The 21223-nt window shown below is 35.9% G+C and overlaps 1 protein-coding gene across 3 annotated transcripts in view; it reads left to right on the forward strand.

Annotated features, from left to right (window-relative positions):
• Positions 1 to 21223, forward strand: part of LOC138711697 (alpha-tocopherol transfer protein-like) — an 87921-nt gene that overhangs the window by 35980 nt on the left and 30718 nt on the right. The window contains exons 1-2 of one of the 3 annotated variants that reach the window (XM_069842835.1): positions 8636 to 8711; positions 19837 to 19994. In XM_069842835.1, the coding sequence (XP_069698936.1) occupies positions 19850 to 19994 (145 nt within the window). In that variant the 5' untranslated portion in view covers positions 8636 to 8711; positions 19837 to 19849. Of the gene's footprint in view, positions 1 to 8635; positions 8736 to 19836; positions 19995 to 21223 lie in introns of those variants that run through there. The other 2 variants (XM_069842836.1, XM_069842837.1) reach the window with 2 other exon arrangements.

Below are 21223 nucleotides of genomic sequence, written 5' to 3' on the forward strand. Positions count from 1 at the left end.
TGAAATAATATCTCGTCCCACTTCAGTATTATAACTCTTATTCAATGACATACTTTTAGAAACTGCAGATCAGTCCACACTTGCTTTCTTCAAATCGGAATCTTGTCAATCTGCACAGCCCGCAAATTCACAGCAGGTGCCAAAATAAACATGTGAGACAATGCGAGAGACGTTTATAAATTACGAGTGTTATACGAGGGGTATCCAGGAAATAACGACCGTTCGCGCATACCCGCCGCGCAGCTGACTCCCCTTCCTTGTTTGAAGTTCAACTGGCTTCCTTAACATGTGTTCTCATAATGTTGTGAGTACTGGTTGCAACAAGTCGTCATTGTGCATTTTGTGTTACTTCAAATTGAACGACGTGATTGATAATCCCGCCGACTGTGAGGTGAGGAGTGTGATTCGATTTTTGAATGCCCGACATTTGAAACCTGCAGAAATTTACCGGCAATTAAAAGAAGTATATGGTGATACTGTAATGAATGAAAGAAATGTGAGAAAATGGTGCGAAATGTTCAACAATGGGCGAACAAATGTCCACGATGAAACTCGAACCGGACGTCCATCACTCATCACAGAAGACCTGAAGACTAAAGTGAACGACAGAATCTTGCAAGACAGGCGCACATCACTCGACGAATTGCATATTGCCTTTCCTGACATTTCTCGTTCTTTGCTTGGTGAAATTGTGTCGCAACATCTTGGCTATCACAAAATCTGTGCACGATGGGTTCCACGGTAACTGAGTGACCAACACAAAACTCAGAGAATGGCCTCAGCATTGACATTCTTGATGCGATATCACACAGATGGAGACGCCTTTCTTGATCAAATTGTGACCGGTGATGACACCTAGGTGTCTCACAACACCCCAGAGACCAAGCGCTAATCACGTCAGTGGCATCATCCCTCATCACCCAAGAAACCGAGAAAATTCAAACAGACTCTCTCAACACAAACAGTCATGGCTACCGTCTTTTGGGATCGCAAAGGTGTTCTCTTGCTGGATTTCATGCCAAAAGGCACTACGATCAATGCAAATCGTTATTGTGAGACTTTACGAAAACTACGGCGAGCCATCCAAAACAAGAGGCGAGGAATGCTTTCGAGGGGAGTTGTGCTTCTTCACGACAAAGCCCGCCCGCACACTGCTGCTTCAACTCGAGAATTGCTGGATCAATTCGGTTGGGAAATCTTTGATCAATCGCCTATAGTCCAGACCTTGCTCCTAGCGATTTTCACCTTTTCACTAAGCTGAAAGACTTTCTGGGTGGTACGCGTTTTGGAAGTGATGAAGAGTTGAAGAAGACAGTGAACACCTGGCTTAATGAACTGGCGGCAGAGGAGTATAACACGGGAATTCTAAAGCTGGTGAACAGATACATCAAATGTTTAAATGTAGGTGGTGATTATGTAGAGAAGTAAAGGAAGCTTCAGTTATGTAACAGGCTTTGTTTTTTCAAATAAATATGTATTTGTTTAATTATTACAACTAAACGGTCGTTATTTCCTGGGCCCCCCTCGTAAGTAAAGTAGTGGCAACATAGAGATACGAAGATATTATTGACCTTACATGAAAAATACATTTACATCCCTTCAATATATCACCAGCGTGTTCGTGTATCTTTTACCATATCCGTGGTAACCGTTGAATGTCGTTAGCGAGGTTGTTTCTGTTGACATTTCTGACGGACTGCCCTATTGCATGAAGCATTGATGAAATATGTGGAAACCTTTTGTATCTAAGTGATTCTTTCAACCGTGGATACAAGTCGTACTCATAAAGACCATGTCAGAGGAATACGGAGGATGTTCCAGTACTTCACAATCCCATCTCTGTAGCAATTCAGCCACTGCACCTGGGACATGACAAAGAGCATTATCATGCAAGATCAAAAGTGGATTATCTCTCAGGAAACTTGGACGTTTGTGTCGCACAACTAGACGTTAGTTGCGTTCGACAAAAAGTTGGTTATATGCTACATTGACATTTTGGTCTTGAGATGGCTATTGATAAAAACTTCACTGCCAATATCAACATGACTTTTATGCTAGAGGGTTCATATCGCACTCTGTTTGAACATGGTGGTGGTTTGTGGTGCCATTAATTAGACTGACAGTTTACTTCAGTTTCTTATGGTCATGTAGACTTTTCGTCATTTGCAACAATACGTTGCAGGAATACGTTCCTCCGTCGTTGTAATTCTGTAAGTAGAATAGAGCTATTGCGTATCGTTGCCACTTCTGTGGTTCTGACAGATTTTGAGGAAAACAGCGTGGTTCAATTTTTCTAATATGGAGGTATTTCTTCAGGATGTGTCACACTGTTTGATGACTGAGTCCAACGTTGATGGATAATTCTCGTATAGTCCAGCGATTATCAACAGCAAGGAGACCTCGCACTAACTCCATTTGTTCGTCACAAATTTAGCGGGACCTGTGTGAAAAATATTTTCCGTCTCAATGTGACCCGTTACCGAAATCCAGAGACCCATGTTGCAACCGCCGCTATGTTACGGTAGTCCATCGTTGCCACAAGATTCAAGTAACACTTACTGACGTTGGTATGTATTTCTACCACGGGCTATCTCGATTTTTATCCACGATTGGAGCTCAAATGTAGTAAACTTTATTCAGAGCAGTAAAACATATTACTCTACATTTATCCACACACAACATATTTTGTCATAGCAACCGGTCTTATCAGATTAGATTATATAAGTGCATTTATTGATGCTTAATAAATTATACAAACTCATGTACACAAGATCCTTCGGACGAGCCTGTACGGCAGTTCGTGTTATAACTATGCACAGTTTGAATCTTCACAACGAAAATAATACTACTAATAATAAAATAGTAAAAGAACAGCTATTATTATTACTACTACCGTTATCATTAATTATCACAATTACAACTAATCTAACGTCATACCAGATTTCACAAAAAAGTGATATATTCAATTCCTTATTTAAATTGCACCAAATATTACTGACTTACTTACAAATGGCTTTTAAGGAACCCGAAGGTTCATTGCCGCCCTCACATAAGCCCGCCATTGGTCCCTATTCTGTGCAAGATTAATCCAGTCTCTATCATCACACCCCACCTCCCTCAAATCCATTTTAATATTATCTTCCCAGCTACGTCTCTGCCTCCCTAAAGGTCTTTTTCCCTCCGGTCTCCCAACTAACACTCTATATGCATTTCTGGATTCGCCCATACGTACTACATGCCCTGCCCATCTCAAACGCCTGGACTTTAAATTCCTAATTATGTGAGGTGAAGAATACTATGCGTGCAGTTCTGTGTTGTGTAACTTTCTCCATTCTCCTGTAACTTCATCCCTCTTAGCCCCAAATATTTTCCTAAGCATCTTATTCTCAAACACTCTTAACCTATGTTCCTCTCTCAAAATGAGAGTCCAAGTTTCACAACCATATAGAAGAACCGGTAATATAACTGTTTTATAAAATCTAACTTTCACATTTTTGGACAGCAAACTGGATGATAAAAGCTTCTCAGCCGAATAATAACACGCATTTCCCATATTTATTCTGCGTTTAATTTCCTCCCGAGTGTCATTTATATTTGTTACTGTTGCTCCAAGATATTTGAATTGTTCCACCTCTTCGAAAGATAAATCTCCAATTTTTATATTTCCATTTCGTACAATATTCTGGTCACGAGACATAATCATATACTTTGTCTTTTAGGGATTTACTTCCAAACCGATCACTTTACTTGCTTCAAGTAAAATATCAATGTTTTCCCTAATCGTTTGTGTATTTTCTCCTAACATATTCACGTCATCCGCATAGACAAGAAGCTGATGTAACCCGTTCAATTCCAAACCGTGCCTGTTATCCTGAACTTTCCTAATGGCATATTTTAAAGCGAAGTTAAAAAGTAAAGGTGATAGAGCACCTCCCTGCTTTAGCCCGCAGTGAATTGGAAAAGAATCAGATAGAAACTGACCTATACGGACTCTGCTGTATGTTTCACTGAGACACACTTTAATTAATCGAACTAATTCCTTGGGAATACCAAATTGAATAAGAATATCATATAATACTTCCCTCTTAACCGAGTCATATGCCTTTTTGAAATCTATGAATATCTTATGTACTGTACCCTTATACTCCCATTTTTTCTCCAATATCTGTCGAATACAAAAAATCTTATCAATAGTCGATCTATTACGCCGAAAACCGCAATGATGATCCCCAATGATTTCATCTACGTATGGAGTTAATCTTCTCAAAAGAATAGTGGACAAAATTTTGTACGACGTCAGCATAAGTGACATTCCTCGAAAGTTACCACAGTTGGTTTTGTCCCCCTTTTTAAAAATAGGTACAATTATGGACTCCTTCCATTGTTCCGGTACAATTTCCTTTTCCCAGGTAGCAAGTACAAGTTTATTAATTTCGCTATATAATACACTTCCATTCTCTTGTATTAATTCTGCTGGAATTTGATCGATACCTGGAGACTTGTACTTTTTCAGATTTTCTATCGCAATTTCGACTTCTGAAAACGTGGATTCGGGTATAAATGGCTCAGCAGTTTGTATTTCAATTTCGTGCCGATCATTTCTATTTGGCCTATGTACAGTTAGTAGTTGCGCAAAATAGTTTTTCCATCTGTTTAGGATTGATGGAGTGTCTGCAAGCAAGTCACCATTCTCATCCTTGATCACGTTTACCCTTCGCTGATATCCGTTCTTAAATTCCTTTATACCCTTATATAAATCTCTAATGTTTTTATTCTTACTATTTGTTTCTACCTCATTCAGTTTTTCCTTCAAGTAACCTCTCTTTTTATTCCTAGGTGTACGACTTGCTTCCCGTCTTTCATTGAAATAATTATCTCTCTTCTCCTCAACAGGATCCTGTAAGGATTTCAATTTTGCCTGTTTCCTTCTTTCTACTACCCTGCAACAATCTTCATCAAAGCACGGTTTCTTTTTCTTAGTTTCATTATAACCTATGCTCTGCTCAGCTGCAAGTTTGATATTATCTCTGATATTTTCCCACAACCTATTAACATCTAATTCTTTCTCAACTTCGTCGGAACTTTCTAAAGCGGCAAACCTATTCGAAATTTCGACCTCATAATTTTGCTTAGCTACCTCGTCCTTTAATTTCAAAATATTGAATTTAGTAATATTAACCTGTTGCTCTACTCGCTTGGCTACTCATAATCTTTGTCTTAATTCTCCAATCACCAAATAATGGTCAGAATTACAGTCTGCACCCCTGAAAGTTCGAATATCTACTATACTAGTATGTCTCCGTTTATCTACCAAGATGTGATCTATTTGGTTGTGTGTCAATCCGTCTGGAGAAGTCCAAGTATATTTATGTACATCCTTAACGGGGGAATGTTGTACTTTTGACAATTAAATGTTTCGATGTGGCAAAGTTGACTAATCTAACTCCATTGTCACTACTAATTGCGGCACCAAATAATCCAAATAGTAAATATAAAGGTAATAAAAATACATACACACGCAATAAATTACAAACAGAAAAAAGACAATAAATACAAAAATAACATTATCCCCTAATTACCTCATTCGCTCATTGTTAATATTACTCATTACAACACTAATAAATAACCATTTCCCTTATTTCCTCGGTTCACTCCCCCGCGGCCAGTTCCACCCTCAACTGTCGAACTATTGCCATAAATTTCCCCACACTGTCAAGGAATTTAGCGTTATTTAATATGTCGTATGTTACCAAACGCCCTCTGCTACATGTAATGAAGGCCTCTGGCAGGAATCGTTTCCTCAGAGCTTCTGTGGCTTCACACTCAGGTAAAATATGGTGTCATGTCTCGCCCCTAGCGCAAAGAGGAACTATTCTCGCCCCCTCTTCGTTGACGATTTTGTGCCCTCCAGGCTCCAAGACGAAACCAGATTAAACCCAGTCTACCTTCTCTGCTTCCTCCATACAGATATAATTCGGTTCCCCGATTTTTTTATCATCGTTTGGATCTACAGAGCAACCTTATCCCTATATTCCTCTTCTGTTATTTGCCTGTCTGTATCCTTCAGACGTTTCTTGACTTCCCGCCAGACATTTGTTTCTGCAATCTTCCTTTATTATAAATCCCATGCCTATTTCCTCCAACCATCTGCATAATCTACCTGCCCAGGTTATTTGGTCTCTAATCTCGAGTTGCTCCCAATAACAGAATTCTCTATTCAATACATCGACAATATCTCCAAATATGATCACCATGTCTCGTATCGCATGCGCATCACCCATTCTCGGCAGTGTTGCCACTACATTATTTACAATCATGTACAGAGGTGTGAAAATTATTAGAATAATCTTAATTTTAAAGGTTTCTTAATAGTTCCTTCACAAATATTAATTCAATTGATGAATATTGGTATATATTACTATACTGATGTAGGATATATTTACTACTAACAATGCCGGAAAGCATTGTTGTACATTGGTATTTTTCTTATTTTACAATTGTTATGGGAATTCAGAAATTATTATATTATGTTGGCGGAATTGGAAACATAAAAAATTATATGCACAAAACAGATGTATACGTTCATTTGAACCTTCACAACAATGTAAATGCAAAGAACAATTTGTTTAAAGCATTTCTTAATTAATTTTTTGATGTTTCCAATTCCGCCAACATAATATAATAATTTCTGAATTCCCACAACAATTGTAAAATAAGAAAAATACCAATGTACAACAATGCTTTCCGGCATTGTTAGTAGTAAATACATAGTAATATTATATACCAATATTCATCAATTCAATGAATATTTGTGAAGGAACTATTAAAAAACCTTTAAAATTAAGATTATTCTAATAATTTTCGCAACTCTGTATATCTAATATCAATCGGTTAAATAAGTGGAAAATCAGATTTTTTAATTTGTCCATCTAGATTAGAATTTTAACCCCTGACTAGTCAGTCGCATCACGTTGAGCATCACACTTTCACAACTGTTAGGTATTGCAGTTCCTACGTTTCTCTCACTGCTATAAAAGAGTGTAATATTGTTACAACACCAGTATATTTCCATTTGTTAACTTACTTCCAATCAATAAACTCGTATCTCTAAATAGTTTCACAAATAAATTACTCTAAGATAATCTGATCGTACTTTTGACAGACATGTGACCAGCAATGGTGTGGAGGTCACGATATGTTGAACCACAACACATAGTTGGCATACATACTCGATAATGGCCGTGCTCTCAAAGGTTGTGCTGGTGTGACACAAATTGTGATAAATGCCAGCTTCATCAACGACATAACATGTTTGTATGCATGCGAATGGATGTTTTGTATGCACTCACGACAACTCGTGTCAACACGACACGCAACCTTTGCAGCTGCAGGAGAAAAGTTGCGCAGCAAATGTAGCGACGTGTGACCCATATTGTTCGGTGGTTGTAAGCGAGCTAAGCTAAACTGTATTTTATTTCATGGAGTGCAGATTCACAGAAAGGACTTTGTCGACAGACCTTCTGCTACCCCTATTACAGCGTGTTCCGAATCTCACCGGTGAGCAATCCGATGGCATCACGGTGTTCCGAATTCCACCGATGACGTCATTGATGCTCCACCGGTGTCACACCGGTGCCATCAGCTTGCAGAGGTGGTGGCAGTCTCATCACCCGCCATCAGTGAATCTCATTGGTTCTTGTATAGGGCGGGAATTAGCAGACGAATGACATGGTGCACTGTTGTGTCATGGCGGTGTGTTCTGCTGTATTGTTTGTAATGAGCACAACGTAAAAACAATATGTTAATGGCTTATGAGCGAACATGTCAACGAACCAGTTATTACTACCGGTTCAAGAAATAAATTGTTTATGCTCTCTTATCTTTGAACGAGATGGCAGTACGAAAATTTCGCAAAATGTTGCTAGCGTAGCACAGACAACAACTTATACAGTCGCCATGACAGCCATCGATCCTTCCACCAGTTTTGTTCCTTATTTCGCTGCAACGCGACGTCATTGATGCCACCGGACCGGTGAGATTCGGAATACGCTGTTAGTTGCGTGTCATAAATAAATGTCTTCCTTACTGTGACGTAAATCTTGTCTTCTCCTGTTAGTAACCAATCACAACCCTCGTTCAGAAGAATTGATAGGCTTCCGTCAAATCCACGTGGAGGCAGAGTTGCCGCATATTTTCCGAATTCCAAGAATCCCGTCTGTCTCATTTCGAGGGTCACCAGGATTGTGGCAAGTGTGCAATATTGGGACGAGGGGACAGGATGGAATTGTCAGAGGTGTTTGTGTAGGAAGTCATAAATCTGTGGGTGTTCAAAGGAGCCACCGAACTGCAGTCCTTGAAATTAAATAGAGTATACCTGCAAGCGAAAGTGTGGCCAGGGAGAGAACCTTCCCAATCCACTTCTTCTTTCTCCTTACGTGCAGATTGGTTTCACGAAAAGCCGAATGGCCTATACAGCCCTTCACAGATTTGGAGTCGTACTGTGTCTTATATGATATGATTTGTAATTTAATATACAACATATATGCCCACTATCGTGTTTTAAAATAACATGCGATAAAAAAATTGGCGATTGTTCAATTTTTAGAGATATTGTACAAACATGTTCCACCGAATTCTTATTATAACACAATCTGCAAGGGAACAAGTCAGTGTTAGCTGGGAACCACGGACTGACGGACGTCTGTAAATCTGTGAGTTGAGCCACAACTAGCTAAGTACGAATTTATATCACGTGACGTCATATAGGAGCTTCACTGATAGTTCTGTTCTTAATTAAGTGCAATTTAATTCCATAAAATAGTGGTAATTCGAAGTGCATGTGCTAATTAGGTCTTCCAAAGAACTATATCAGTTCCAATCGTCACGTTGTTAGTTTCATTCTCACTTGCTGACGTAATTTGCCTTTGATGTTAAGGAATGAAAGGAACTAAAAGGAAATGGTGAATAAATGACATTATCTCGAAAAATAAGCCTCCAATACCTAATGTACTTGATACTCGATGTTGTTTTTTCGTCGGAGTATAATGTAACCAGACATCGGCTTCAGCGAAATACCACAGTCTAGTATATACCACAGTCTACTATATACAGTCGCGAAGCTCAATATGTAGTAAAAATGCAAACATGGGTAGTTGCCCACCACTAGGATCGCTACTATCGCCTCATCATCGCAGATCTCTCTCCTAGTAGACGACAAAATATGTTACACTTTCGTTGTGTTCTTTTGGAAAAATTAACACCTTCCTTCCATGATTGAAATATTAAATGCATGAAGTTAATTTATTATTTTAATGAAGTATATTAAATTCCACCATAAACTCGAAGATACCCGCAAGAAATAGGTTAATATTATTTTTGTTTGTGCAAAACGAACTGAAATTTACTATAATCGCTTCACTCATTCAAGATTATAGCGATAATTAACTATGAAAACAATAAATATTAATTTGCATTTCCCTTTACAACAATAATAATGGAAATATGAATTAATGGAGTAACTTACGTGTACCGGTACTTGTAGTGTAGGCTTACATAGTTAACAAAGTGGGATGAGGTTAAGCAATAATAATCACACCTTACTTACTTACTTACAAATGGCTTTTAAGGAACCCGAAGGTTCATTGCCGCCCTCACATAAGCCCGCCATCACACCAGAATTGGAAATAAAACGTGATCAATAAATTTTATTGTAACAGACTTTGTCTACGTCTCTAGTAAAGTAACAAATAAATATAACAACAAAATTAACAGCTATGATTAAAAACATATCCTTTGAAAAAAAAAGTAGGCCTAAGCAATAATAATCCCACCAGAATTGAAAATAAAACGTGATCAATAAATTTCATTAAAACAAACTTTAATTTTTCTACGTCTCTAGTAAAATATTATTATTCCAATTATTGTATTTTAGCCATTAACATTTTCATTACAACCAATAACGAACATTTCACAAGCATCAATGTGAAATACGCAACGAGCTAGCACTCGATGGAAATACGACACAGTCCAAAGTCGACCGTGGACAGTCTATTGTTTCTAGTTGCTAACCTCGTGGAGCGCTTTATCACGAGATTTGCAAAAAAATCACCTCAAGCTTCGCGACTGTATATAGTAGACTGTGTATATACAGTCGCGAAGCTCAATATGTAGTAAATATGCAAACACTAGATAGTTGCTCACCACTAGGATCGCTAATATCGCCTCATTGCAGACAATGCAAAATAATACCGTCACAGTCTATTCTTTCCAGCACCCTCAAAACTCAAGCTTCGTGACTGTATATAGTAGATTGTGGAACTACCTCGGCAGTTGGTAGATGTTGTATCATGGCGCTGCAATAATGTAATGCTGAAGTGCGGCAATTTCACAGAACATATTTCCATGTCGATCATTTGGGAAGAGGATGTTATAACTCAAAATTGAGCAGCCATGACTTACTGCTATAGAAGGAATCGTTTGTAGATGCATTCCTATGTGATACATCGTCATAAGTCAGCTTGTAAATCTACCCGTTAGAGGATAATGATGATGATGATGATGATGATGATGATAATAATAATAATAATAATAATAATAATACTTAATTACTGGCTTTTAGGGAACTCGGAGGTTCATTGCCGCACTCACATAAACCCGCCATTGGTCCCAATCCTGAGAAAGATTAATCCAGTCTCTACCATCATATCCCACCTCCCTCAAATTCATTTTAATACTATCTTCCCACCTACGTCTCGGCCTCCCTAAAGGTCTTCTTTCCTCAGGCCTCCCAAGTAACACTCTATATGCATTTCTGGATTCGCCCATACGTGCTACATGTCCTCCCCATCTCAAACGTCTGGATTTTATGTTCCTAATTATGTCAGGTGAAGTATACAATGCGTGCAGCTCTACGTTGTGTAACTTTCTCCATTCTCCTGTAACTTCATCCCTCTTAGCCCCAAATATTTTCCTAAGAACCTTATTCTCAAACACCCTTAATCTCTGTTCCTCTCTCAAAGTGAGAGTCCAAGCTTCACAGCCATACAGAACAACCGGTAAATAACTGTTTTATAAATTCTAACTTTCGGATTTTTTGACAGAAGACTAGATGACAAAAGCTTCTCAACCGAATAATAACAGGCATTTCCCATATTTATTCTGCGTTTAATTTCCTACCGAGTGTCATATATATTTGTTACAGTTGCTCCAAGATATTTGAATTTTTCCACCTCTTCGAAGGATAAATCTCCAATTTTTATAGTTCCATTTCGTAGAATATTGTGGTCACGAGACATAATCATATACTTAGTCTTTTCGGGATTTACTTCCAACCCTATCGCTTTACTTGTTTCAACTAGAATTTCCGCGTTTTCCCTAATCTTTTGTGGATTTTCTCCTAACAAATTCACGTCATCCGCATAGACAAGCAGCTGATGTAACCCGTTCAATTCCAAACCCTCTGTGTTATCTTGAACTTTCCTAATGGCATATTTTAGAGAGAAGTTAAAAAGTAAAGGAATAATAACAATAATAATAATAATAATAATAATAGTTTTTTCCCTGGCAGAGTTAAGGCCATTAGGCCTTCTCTTCCACTCAACCAGGATCAAATCACATACAGAAAAATACATACCGGTATACAAATATTAACTTAAACATTATAATAAACAGAATTAATTAAAAAATAGAGATTGAATACATAAACACAATCATTATTAACTTTATAATAATAATAATAATAATAATAATAATAATAAATATATATAGAATAAAAAAGAGACTAAATACATAATCACAAACAGGAAAATACATTCTAGTATACAAGTAGGCTATTAACTTAAAAAAAAGAATTAATACATATGAATATAATCTCATAACTAAAGGAATTGTAGAATTAGTATGATCAGCACAGCACGTGTTACATTGAGGCAATGACAATTACCTAGATATTAGTGTTAATGGAAAAAGAAAGTAATGACTGTGTAAAATAATAATAATAATAATAATAATAATAATAATAATAATAATAATAATAAATAAAAATTATATCTAAAAAACTAATTCTCCGCATTTAAAATATTTCTAAACAACCTAATTTTAAACAACTGAGGACTAAGACTACCCCTGATTTCCAGCGGCAGCGAATTCCATGAGGATAGTTGTGACGTCGTTGCACTCAGTACTTCGTAATTCCTTTAATAGCACGAATCGCATATTTCAGTTGTGCTTAAGGTCCTACCCTTGTATCATAACTTATTTTGCACGAAGAACGCTACATGTTGTGTTGAAACTTTACTGGTCGAGAAGAGACAAATCTAAGATTAATTTTGTTTGTATCAATGGAGTATTATTTAAGAATGTGACGTTAATTACGAAAAAGTAAGCATAACCAAGTTGTCATAATTTTAATTGTAAAGAGTTACATTTGGAAATATGACGTCTTTGGAGAAAAAATATTATAAGCCCAGAGAGTCATATTTCGAAATACGATTCCGAGTAAAATATCCACCCCCTGGTTTTACTATTTCTACTTATGACGTTAATCCAACTAATCTTGAAGTCATTTTGAGAGAAGCAATTTCAAATTCAATTAACTTATGACACTCTTGCTGAAAATAAGTTATGGACATGCAAGAGTAATTTGTAATATTTAGATTAACAACGTTATTGTTAGAAATTTATTTATATTACATTATTTCAATTAAGAGACAGATTTTTAGATTATAAAATTTCGTAATTTCAGGGTTTGAATGTAATAGTAATGCACCAAGGAAAGCAAATAGTGAACGAAGCCAGTCCCGGAATCTGATTTTCGTGAATAATCTCGTTTGTGCTGGGGCAGTAGACCATCTACACGAAAAAATGTGGTCTTTTATTTTCCCCATAATTACCAAAAACGTTTCCACGTCTGCTAGTTATTCCTAATGAATTCTTTATATGTTAATATTCGTCACACTTACACAGTATCGGAGAAACAAAACAAGGTAGCTAATGTCCTTATTAAAGTGGATAAAAGAGGAAAGCTAGGTAAGCAGACAAAATTGATGAGAATGTCAAAGAAGAATATTATATAAAACTTCTCTCTTAATGAAAGATTGCAGATATAAAAGTATCGAAAGTTTATAAAGGATCACGCAATTCACTTTTGTAAAAACTGTCTTATACGAGAGCCAATTTTGAGGAAGAAATCGTCATCAAAAGGAAGAAGAGAACATCCATCAATGATGTAATGTTAACTGCTGCATTCACTGAAAAGTCACCGAGAGTAGAAAATGGCGATTATTTTAGAGTTGATTAATATCTAAATAGTACACAGAATTTCATAGCAGTTTGTAAATTGCAATTGAATTGTTCATTTTAGTAAGAACATAGACAATTTGAGTTACGTAAAATTATGGGTGAATTCAGTTCGTATATTAGTTTTAAACAGAAATAATAATAAGATAGGCTATTTTTCAGTGTTTCAGGAAATGGTGTGTTATACAGATACCACATAAATTACTGAGTTACGGAATAAGTTTTATATCACGTTATGATGGAAACAAAATCTTCTGTATATAATGATAAGTTTTGAAAATGTTTTATACACCGTAATGCTGTATATTTAGAAATAAAATAACTAATTTTTTCTACATACCATATTAACAATGTATTTTAGATACAACTTGAATAGAGCTATTTTTTTACTGGAAACAGTGTCACATCTCAACATGATGCTTACTCCTTTGAGTAATTTCGCAGAAAGGAGGTCATAACAGAAAAAGAGGTTTCTATAAGGAGGTGTAGTGGAAGCCACAGCTATCAATTAAGTTATTCTTGTTTATTATCATAATATTTCAGTGTCCATTCTAACAACACATCCGAAGATGAAATTTGGAAATAATTACCATACAAAATTACGGCACTTTGAAACCTTTAAATGAATATTATCATATATATTTTTGAATTAACATTTCCAATTAGGTAATACTAAATAGATGATCTGAGTGTTCTAAAATAAAATGGTCAAAAAGATAGGGATTAATGTATTTAAATGATAAATTTTATAATCACCTTGATTTTATATTGACTATTACACTTTTACTACGTCACACTACTTTCGACCAATAAAACGGTACGAAAGGACGTCTTTCAACTAATCATGGCCGCTTATCGCACAATTTTATCGCGTACCTAGCATTTGTTTAATTTTATCGCGTCCCTAGCATTTGTTTATTTTTATAACTAACCTAGTATTTATTTCTTTGTTTGCCAACATTTCAAACTGCACTGGTCTGGCCGTCAAAAAACAGAAAATTACAAACCACTCCAGTCGATGCACATCACTTTCAAATATGACTCGCATTTTGGCATTCAAGAACAAGAATTAATAAAGATCACTGGTCATATATGAAGAGCACCATTCGGAAATCCTGAATGAGTTGAGGCATACACCATGTACATCAACGAGTTCACTTCTTTTACGCACACGTCCAATATAACATCAACTGAACCACCAAAACATTCAAATTTGAAAATTGTACTTTCAATAATTGTTTCTTTTAAAATTATCCACGTTTATTTTTTATTTCATCATCGTTAATTAAAACGTTTCTTGTTTATTTCATCATCCCTAATTAAAACTTTTCTAACACTTGTTTATATTATTTAGGTTATGTTTGTTATAGCTTCTGCTATAATTATATTATGCACAGTCACGTAACAGAGATTGTTTAATACTAAGATTTATTGAAAATCGTCTGTCAAGTGACGTTGATTACTGGGATCCGGATGATTGAAATGGAATGTAAATGTTTTAATAAAAATGAAACTGAATCAACAAAGCCTTCTTGACTAGTAACAGTCCACAGAGTTCAATGATGATTCCATAGATAAAATTGCCATCGATGTAGCTGAGAAAATCGGTGTAAAGTTGGAGTTGGCTGACATCGACAGGAGTCATCGTGTGGGCATCAGGAGGGAGGACAAAGCGCGGCCAGTGATTATCAAGTTCACAAGTTACCGGAAGCGTAGTGAGCTTTTCCGAAACAAGAGATTGTTGAAACAAACTGGTGTGACCGTTCGTGAGGATCTCACCAAAATACGACATAAACTGTTGATGGACTGCATCGCGAAATATGGTGTTGGAAATGTGTGGACCACAGACGGAGTCATTATTGTGAAGATCGGTGAAGCAAAAATGAGAGTGACATGTGAAGACGATATTCCAAGGCACTAGAGTGTGTGTATGCGTGTGCTTGTGCTTGTGCTCATTTAGTAATTACGTAAGTAAAGTGTAATAATTTACATTTAGTCTAAAACTTCTCTCCTTTCTTTTGTCTGCCTTTACTAAATTTTATTCTCTTCTAAGTTATATCATATTCTAAATTACTAAAGTCTAAACCACTTATTCATACTTGTTAGTGCCAGTAGTGTTTATTCATCTTTATTTATTTGAACTTAATTGTAGCTAAGTTATTAATTAATAGGAAATCTTTACTTGTAGCAACTTCATATTTTTATATAAAATTTTTTTTTCTTTCCTTTAAGTTGGATACCCTGATTCTTGACAGTAATAATCCGGTTGTCTCTGACAGAACATTATACAATGACCTTCACTCACTCCATTCCCCTATACCTGCTAACCAGAACCCTCTCTCTCACCCTGAAGCATTCAACATTTTAACAACAGCATTTTCCAAGAAATCTTCATTCCTTCACGTAGCCCATATTAACGCTCAGAGTTTGGTTGCACACTTTGACGAAATTCAATCCATATTCTCGAATCAGAATTTGCATGCTCTTCTCATCTCTGAATCTTGGCTAAAGCCTACATTATCCTCAGCGACACTACACCTAGATGGTTATACGCTATTGAGAAATGATCGTTTAGATAAACAAGGGGGCGGCGTTGCTGCATATGTTAGATCAGATCTCAATCCCAGAATAATATACACATCTCCTGGCGAGTATGCCGGAAAACCTGAAATGCTATTTGTAGAAGTCTCGACAAGCTTTCAGAAATGTCTTATTTGTGTAATTTACCAACCCCCGAAGATTAACGATGTTGCAGAGATCGAGAGATCGTTGTTGGAATTCATCACAGATTATGAACACGTCTTAATAATGGGTGATCTTAACACAAATTTGTTAGCCTCTGATTCGAACTACACTAGACATCTATTGACCATGTTCCAGGCTCTTGATCTAGCAGTCCTTCCCCTTGAACCCACCCACCATACCCAATCTTCCGAATCCCTATTAGACTTAATTATTACGAAGAATGCAGACAAAGTACAAAAACATGGACAATGTGCTGCTTCGGGAATTTCGTACCATGATATTATTTATCTAGTATATTCCTTGAAGTGTCCCAAGCCCACGCCTAAACTCATAAGGTACCGTGACTTGAAACGTGTTGATGAAACCCAACTACTTGAAGACGCAATGAAGATTCCCTGGGACTCAATATGGACCTTACATACTGTTGACGAGAAACTTGTTAAACTAAATGAATACATTATAAATTTATATGACAAGCATGCTCCTATCAAATCTAAACGCGTAAAAAGGACACCAGCACCATGGATGACTGCTGACATACGTAGTATGATTATGGACAGAAACGCTGCATACAAAACGTTTAAACATGACAAGACAGAAATCTCTTATAATTATTATAAACTCTTACGTAACAGAACTACTCAAGCCATTAGAAACGCAAAACTGAGACATTTTCATAACATCTTGAAGGGGGGAGCTGACCCTTCCAATCTGTGGAGAAACCTACGGACAATTGGTTTAGGAAATCCCAGGACTCAGGTAGACAGTGTGCCAGTTTCTCTTGACGAACTAAATGACCATTTTGCAACTGTACAGTCAATAACCTTGGATACGGTCGACAAACAGCAGACAGTTAACGAATTACAAATGACTCCAATTCCGGATAGAGAAATATTTTACTTCACTTATGTCACAGAAACTGAAGTAAGAGCGACAATAAAACGTATTACTTCTAAAGCTGAAGGTGTGGATAATATTAGTATAATATTATTGAAGAAAATATTGGACATAATACTGCCGACATTAACACATATATTCAACGCCTCACTCATAACTTCTACCTACCCGAACCTCTGGAAGAAAGCCTTTATCCGTCCGATCCCTAAAATCAAAACCCCATTATGTGCAAATGATTTCCGTCCAATTAGTATCCTACCTGCCCTATCAAAAGCTCTGGAACGTATTGTTCACAAACAACTAATGAACTATCTAACCGAACATGCCTTACTGGACGAATACCAATCCGGGTTCAGAAATGGACATAGTACGACTACAGCACTACTAAAAGTGAATGAGGATATACGTGAAGCCACGGATGAACGTAAATTAACATTACTGACATTACTTGACTTCAGTAAGGCATTTGATACAGTTGACACGGACCTTCTATTATGTAAATTAAGACTTCTGAATCTTTCTGAAAGTTCTGTTACTTGGTTTGAATCCTACCTTCGCGACCGTCAACAATGTGTCATTGCATGCGATTATTCTTCAAAATGGTGTGTCGTGAAATCTGGAATTCAACAAGGATCAGTTCTCGGACCTTTACTCTTCATGATCTATATTAATGACGTGACTAATATGATAAAACACTGCAAATACCATATGTATGCTGACGACTTGCAAATTTATTTGCATTTCCACCCTGACGAGACTAGTGACGCAGTAAACAAAATAAACGAAGACTTGAATTCGATTTCACTGTGGGCACACAAATTTGGATTAAGGTTAAATCCAGAGAAATCGCAAGCAATCGTAATGGGGCATAATCGTCTACGAAGCACTCTTGATAGCAGTACTATACCACATATAATATTGAATGGGATTATTGTTAAATACAGTGAAACCGTTAAAAATCTTGGCATTTTTATGGATAGCGATCTAAATTGGAATACTCAAGTAACACACATTTGCAAAAAAATATTTTCTCAACTTCACTCCTTGTTTCATATGAAAGAATTTCTACCACTTAGTCTAAAAAAGAATCTTATTCAGACGCTTGTAATGCCCCATTTTGATTATTGCGATTCCTTGCTAACTAATGTAAGTTCACGCTTAGCTGAGAGACTACAACGTGTTCATAATGTGTGCATACGATTCATCTGCAATACTCGTAAATTTGACCATATAACACCTTCCCTCCAGTTACTTTCATGGGTGCGTCTGAAGGAACGAAGAACAATACATTCACTGTCTCTTCTGTTTAGAATCATGCATACTTCTACTCCGAAATATCTGTTATCGCGCTTTCAATTTCTTACAACTCTTCGAAACCGACATCAAGCACTTCTTTCTATCCCTCATCATAGAACGTCTTTATACTCATCTTCCTATACTGTAGAAATACCTCGCCTCTGGAATTCGTTACCTAATGATGTCAGGGACTGCCGGACTTTATCACAATTCAAAATTAAATTGGAAAATTTTGTCTTAGTTAATGTTTTTTAGGTATTGCTAGAAGTATTGATTTGTGTTTTTTTTTTCTTTTTAACCTAGATTAAAATTGCAAGTTTCTTGTTTATGTTAGTTAATTAGTTAGGATGGAATTAATTATGATACTTAATCACTCATTTAAAGTTTGTGTGACTGCAACCTGTATATTTTTGTGTGGCTTTACTTTGTTTATAGTGTTTTTTTCCTCTCTCTTTATTTCTTGAGCAGCTTTACTTTGTATATTATAGTGTATTTATTTCTGTTTATTTATATTATTGTATTTGTATTCCTGGTGTTGTGGAAGAGAAGGCCTGATGGCCTTAACTACACCAGAATAAATAAATAAATAAATAAATAAATAAATAAATATAGTTGGCACAACTGATACCGGTAACAAGAAAACATCATCATAAAACACTACTGTCATCTAGCGTAATGTTGAGATGGTACAATAATACATTTGAAGACAGTTGTATTTTCGTAAGCCAATTAATATTTTATTGTACACTTTGTTGCTTCTAATCTTTATATAGCCTATTTTCTTCTAATCGTGTAATAGTCAATTAAATCCCACTCGAGTTTTGATTTTCTCTAGATAAATCAAAACCTCTAGTGAGATTACTGTTGATAATAATTTTTATATTTTATTTTATTTTCACTGAGAAATATATAGATTATGGTGCAAATCTTTTATCTCTCTTTCATTATGCTCAATACAGTCTCAAATAATGAAGTTAGAGGAAAGTGCTAAAATTTTAAATATGGTCATGTTAATTCTGAAACTCCTCCCCTGCTGCCAAACAAAATAGTAATTCAATACAGTCCATCTGTCTACTGGATGGTTATATGTTTATGTTATGTTTTTTTTTTAATTTAACGACGTTCGCAACTGCAGAGGTTATATCAGCGTCGCCGGATGTGCCGGAATTTTGTCCCGCAGGAGTTCTTTTACATGCCAGTAAATCTACTGACATGAGCCTGTCGCATTTAAGCACACTTAAATGCCATCGACCTGGCCCGGGATCGAACCCGCAACCGTGGGCATAGAAGGTCAGCGCTGGATGGTTATATCTTTGGGAAGGACACACGAGGCAGGGAACATAAATTAAGTTCTTCTCCATGTTAACTTCTATTGCTTCAATTAAATCTCTGAGAATTGCAAAGTTACGCTTTGTATTCATGTATGTTACATCGAAGATACAAAATATTGTAGTAAGGCATAATAATATTGTAATTTGTACATATCGCACAGCTACGAATTTAGTTTGAATCATCATTTCCACACATTGGAGCTACATCCTTTTAAATTTATGCATTACAAGTTTATGAAATAATCTAATGATTATTTGTTTTTATATCCAGACGACGAATTATAATGGCAAAAGAATTCCAAGCCCCGGGTAAAGACGTGGTACAAAAAATTTGGCAAGAATTTGGATTAAATGAACAAAGAGTGAAGGAATCAGTAGAAGCTCTGAAGAACTGGCTAGCCAAGGAGCCACATCTGCCTGAAGAATCTGGTACGTAACAAATATACACCTATGTGTTGCACGTTAATCAATGCATCTGTTCAATTCCATGTCGAAGTTTGCCGATAAGCTATTAATGTTTGATTATAATTATATGTGTACAAAACCTCCTTTGCTTATCATAAAATAAATAAATTTTCATTAACTTTTCGATACTTGTGTATCATCTTCAGATGTGGAATGTTAGATTATTATGATGAAAACCTTGCCTATTAGATGGAACTTAATGTGGTAATTTTCGGGTCATATTAGTGTGATTGCTTGGACTTAACTTAGGTTCATCTATGATATACATGCTATGTTAGGTTAAACTGCCCTATTGAACGAACTTTAAGTCGGCAAATACATCCAACATATGTTCAACGTGATTATAATCTTTCAAACTGATTTTACAAAGTGTTCACATTTCAATGACTACGCTAATAGTGGTTACAATTCTTAAACAGTTTTATTCATATATTTTAGATCATATCACATGACTTGCAGTGATTTAAATCGGCAAATACAGCCAACACATGTTCAAAGTGATTTAAACTTTTAAAGTGTTCATACAAAGTGTTCACATTTCAATGACTACGCTAATAGTGGTTACAATTCTTAAACAGTTTTATTCATATATTTTAGATCATATCACATGACTTGCAGTGATTTAAATCGGCAAATACAGCCAACACATGTTCAAAGTGATTTAAACTTTTAAAGTGTTTATACAAAGTGTTCACATTTCAATGACTACGCTAATAGTGGTTACAATTCTTAAACAGTTTTATTCATATATTTTAGATCATATCACATGACTTGCAGTGATTTAAATCGGCAAATACAGCCAACACATGTTCAAAGTGATTTAAACTTTTAAAGTGTTTATACAAAGTGTTCACATTTCAATGACTACGCTAATAGTGGTTACAATTCTTAAACAGTTTTATTTTATATTTTAGATCATATCATATGACTCGCAGTGATTTAACCTAACATAGCATGTATATCATAGATCAACCTAAGTTAAGTCCAAGCATTCACACTAATATGACCCGAAAATTACCACATTAAGTTCCATCTAATAGGCAAGGTTTTCATCATATTAATCTAACATTTCACATCTGAAGATGATACACAAGTATCTAAAACGTTAATGAAAATTTATTTATTTTATGATAAGCAAAGGCGGTTTTGTACACATATAATTATAGTCATACATCTGTTCAGTTAGGTCTATA

Source organism: Periplaneta americana, chromosome 13, assembly GCF_040183065.1.
Source record: "Periplaneta americana isolate PAMFEO1 chromosome 13, P.americana_PAMFEO1_priV1, whole genome shotgun sequence".
NCBI lineage: Eukaryota > Metazoa > Arthropoda > Insecta > Blattodea > Blattidae > Periplaneta > Periplaneta americana.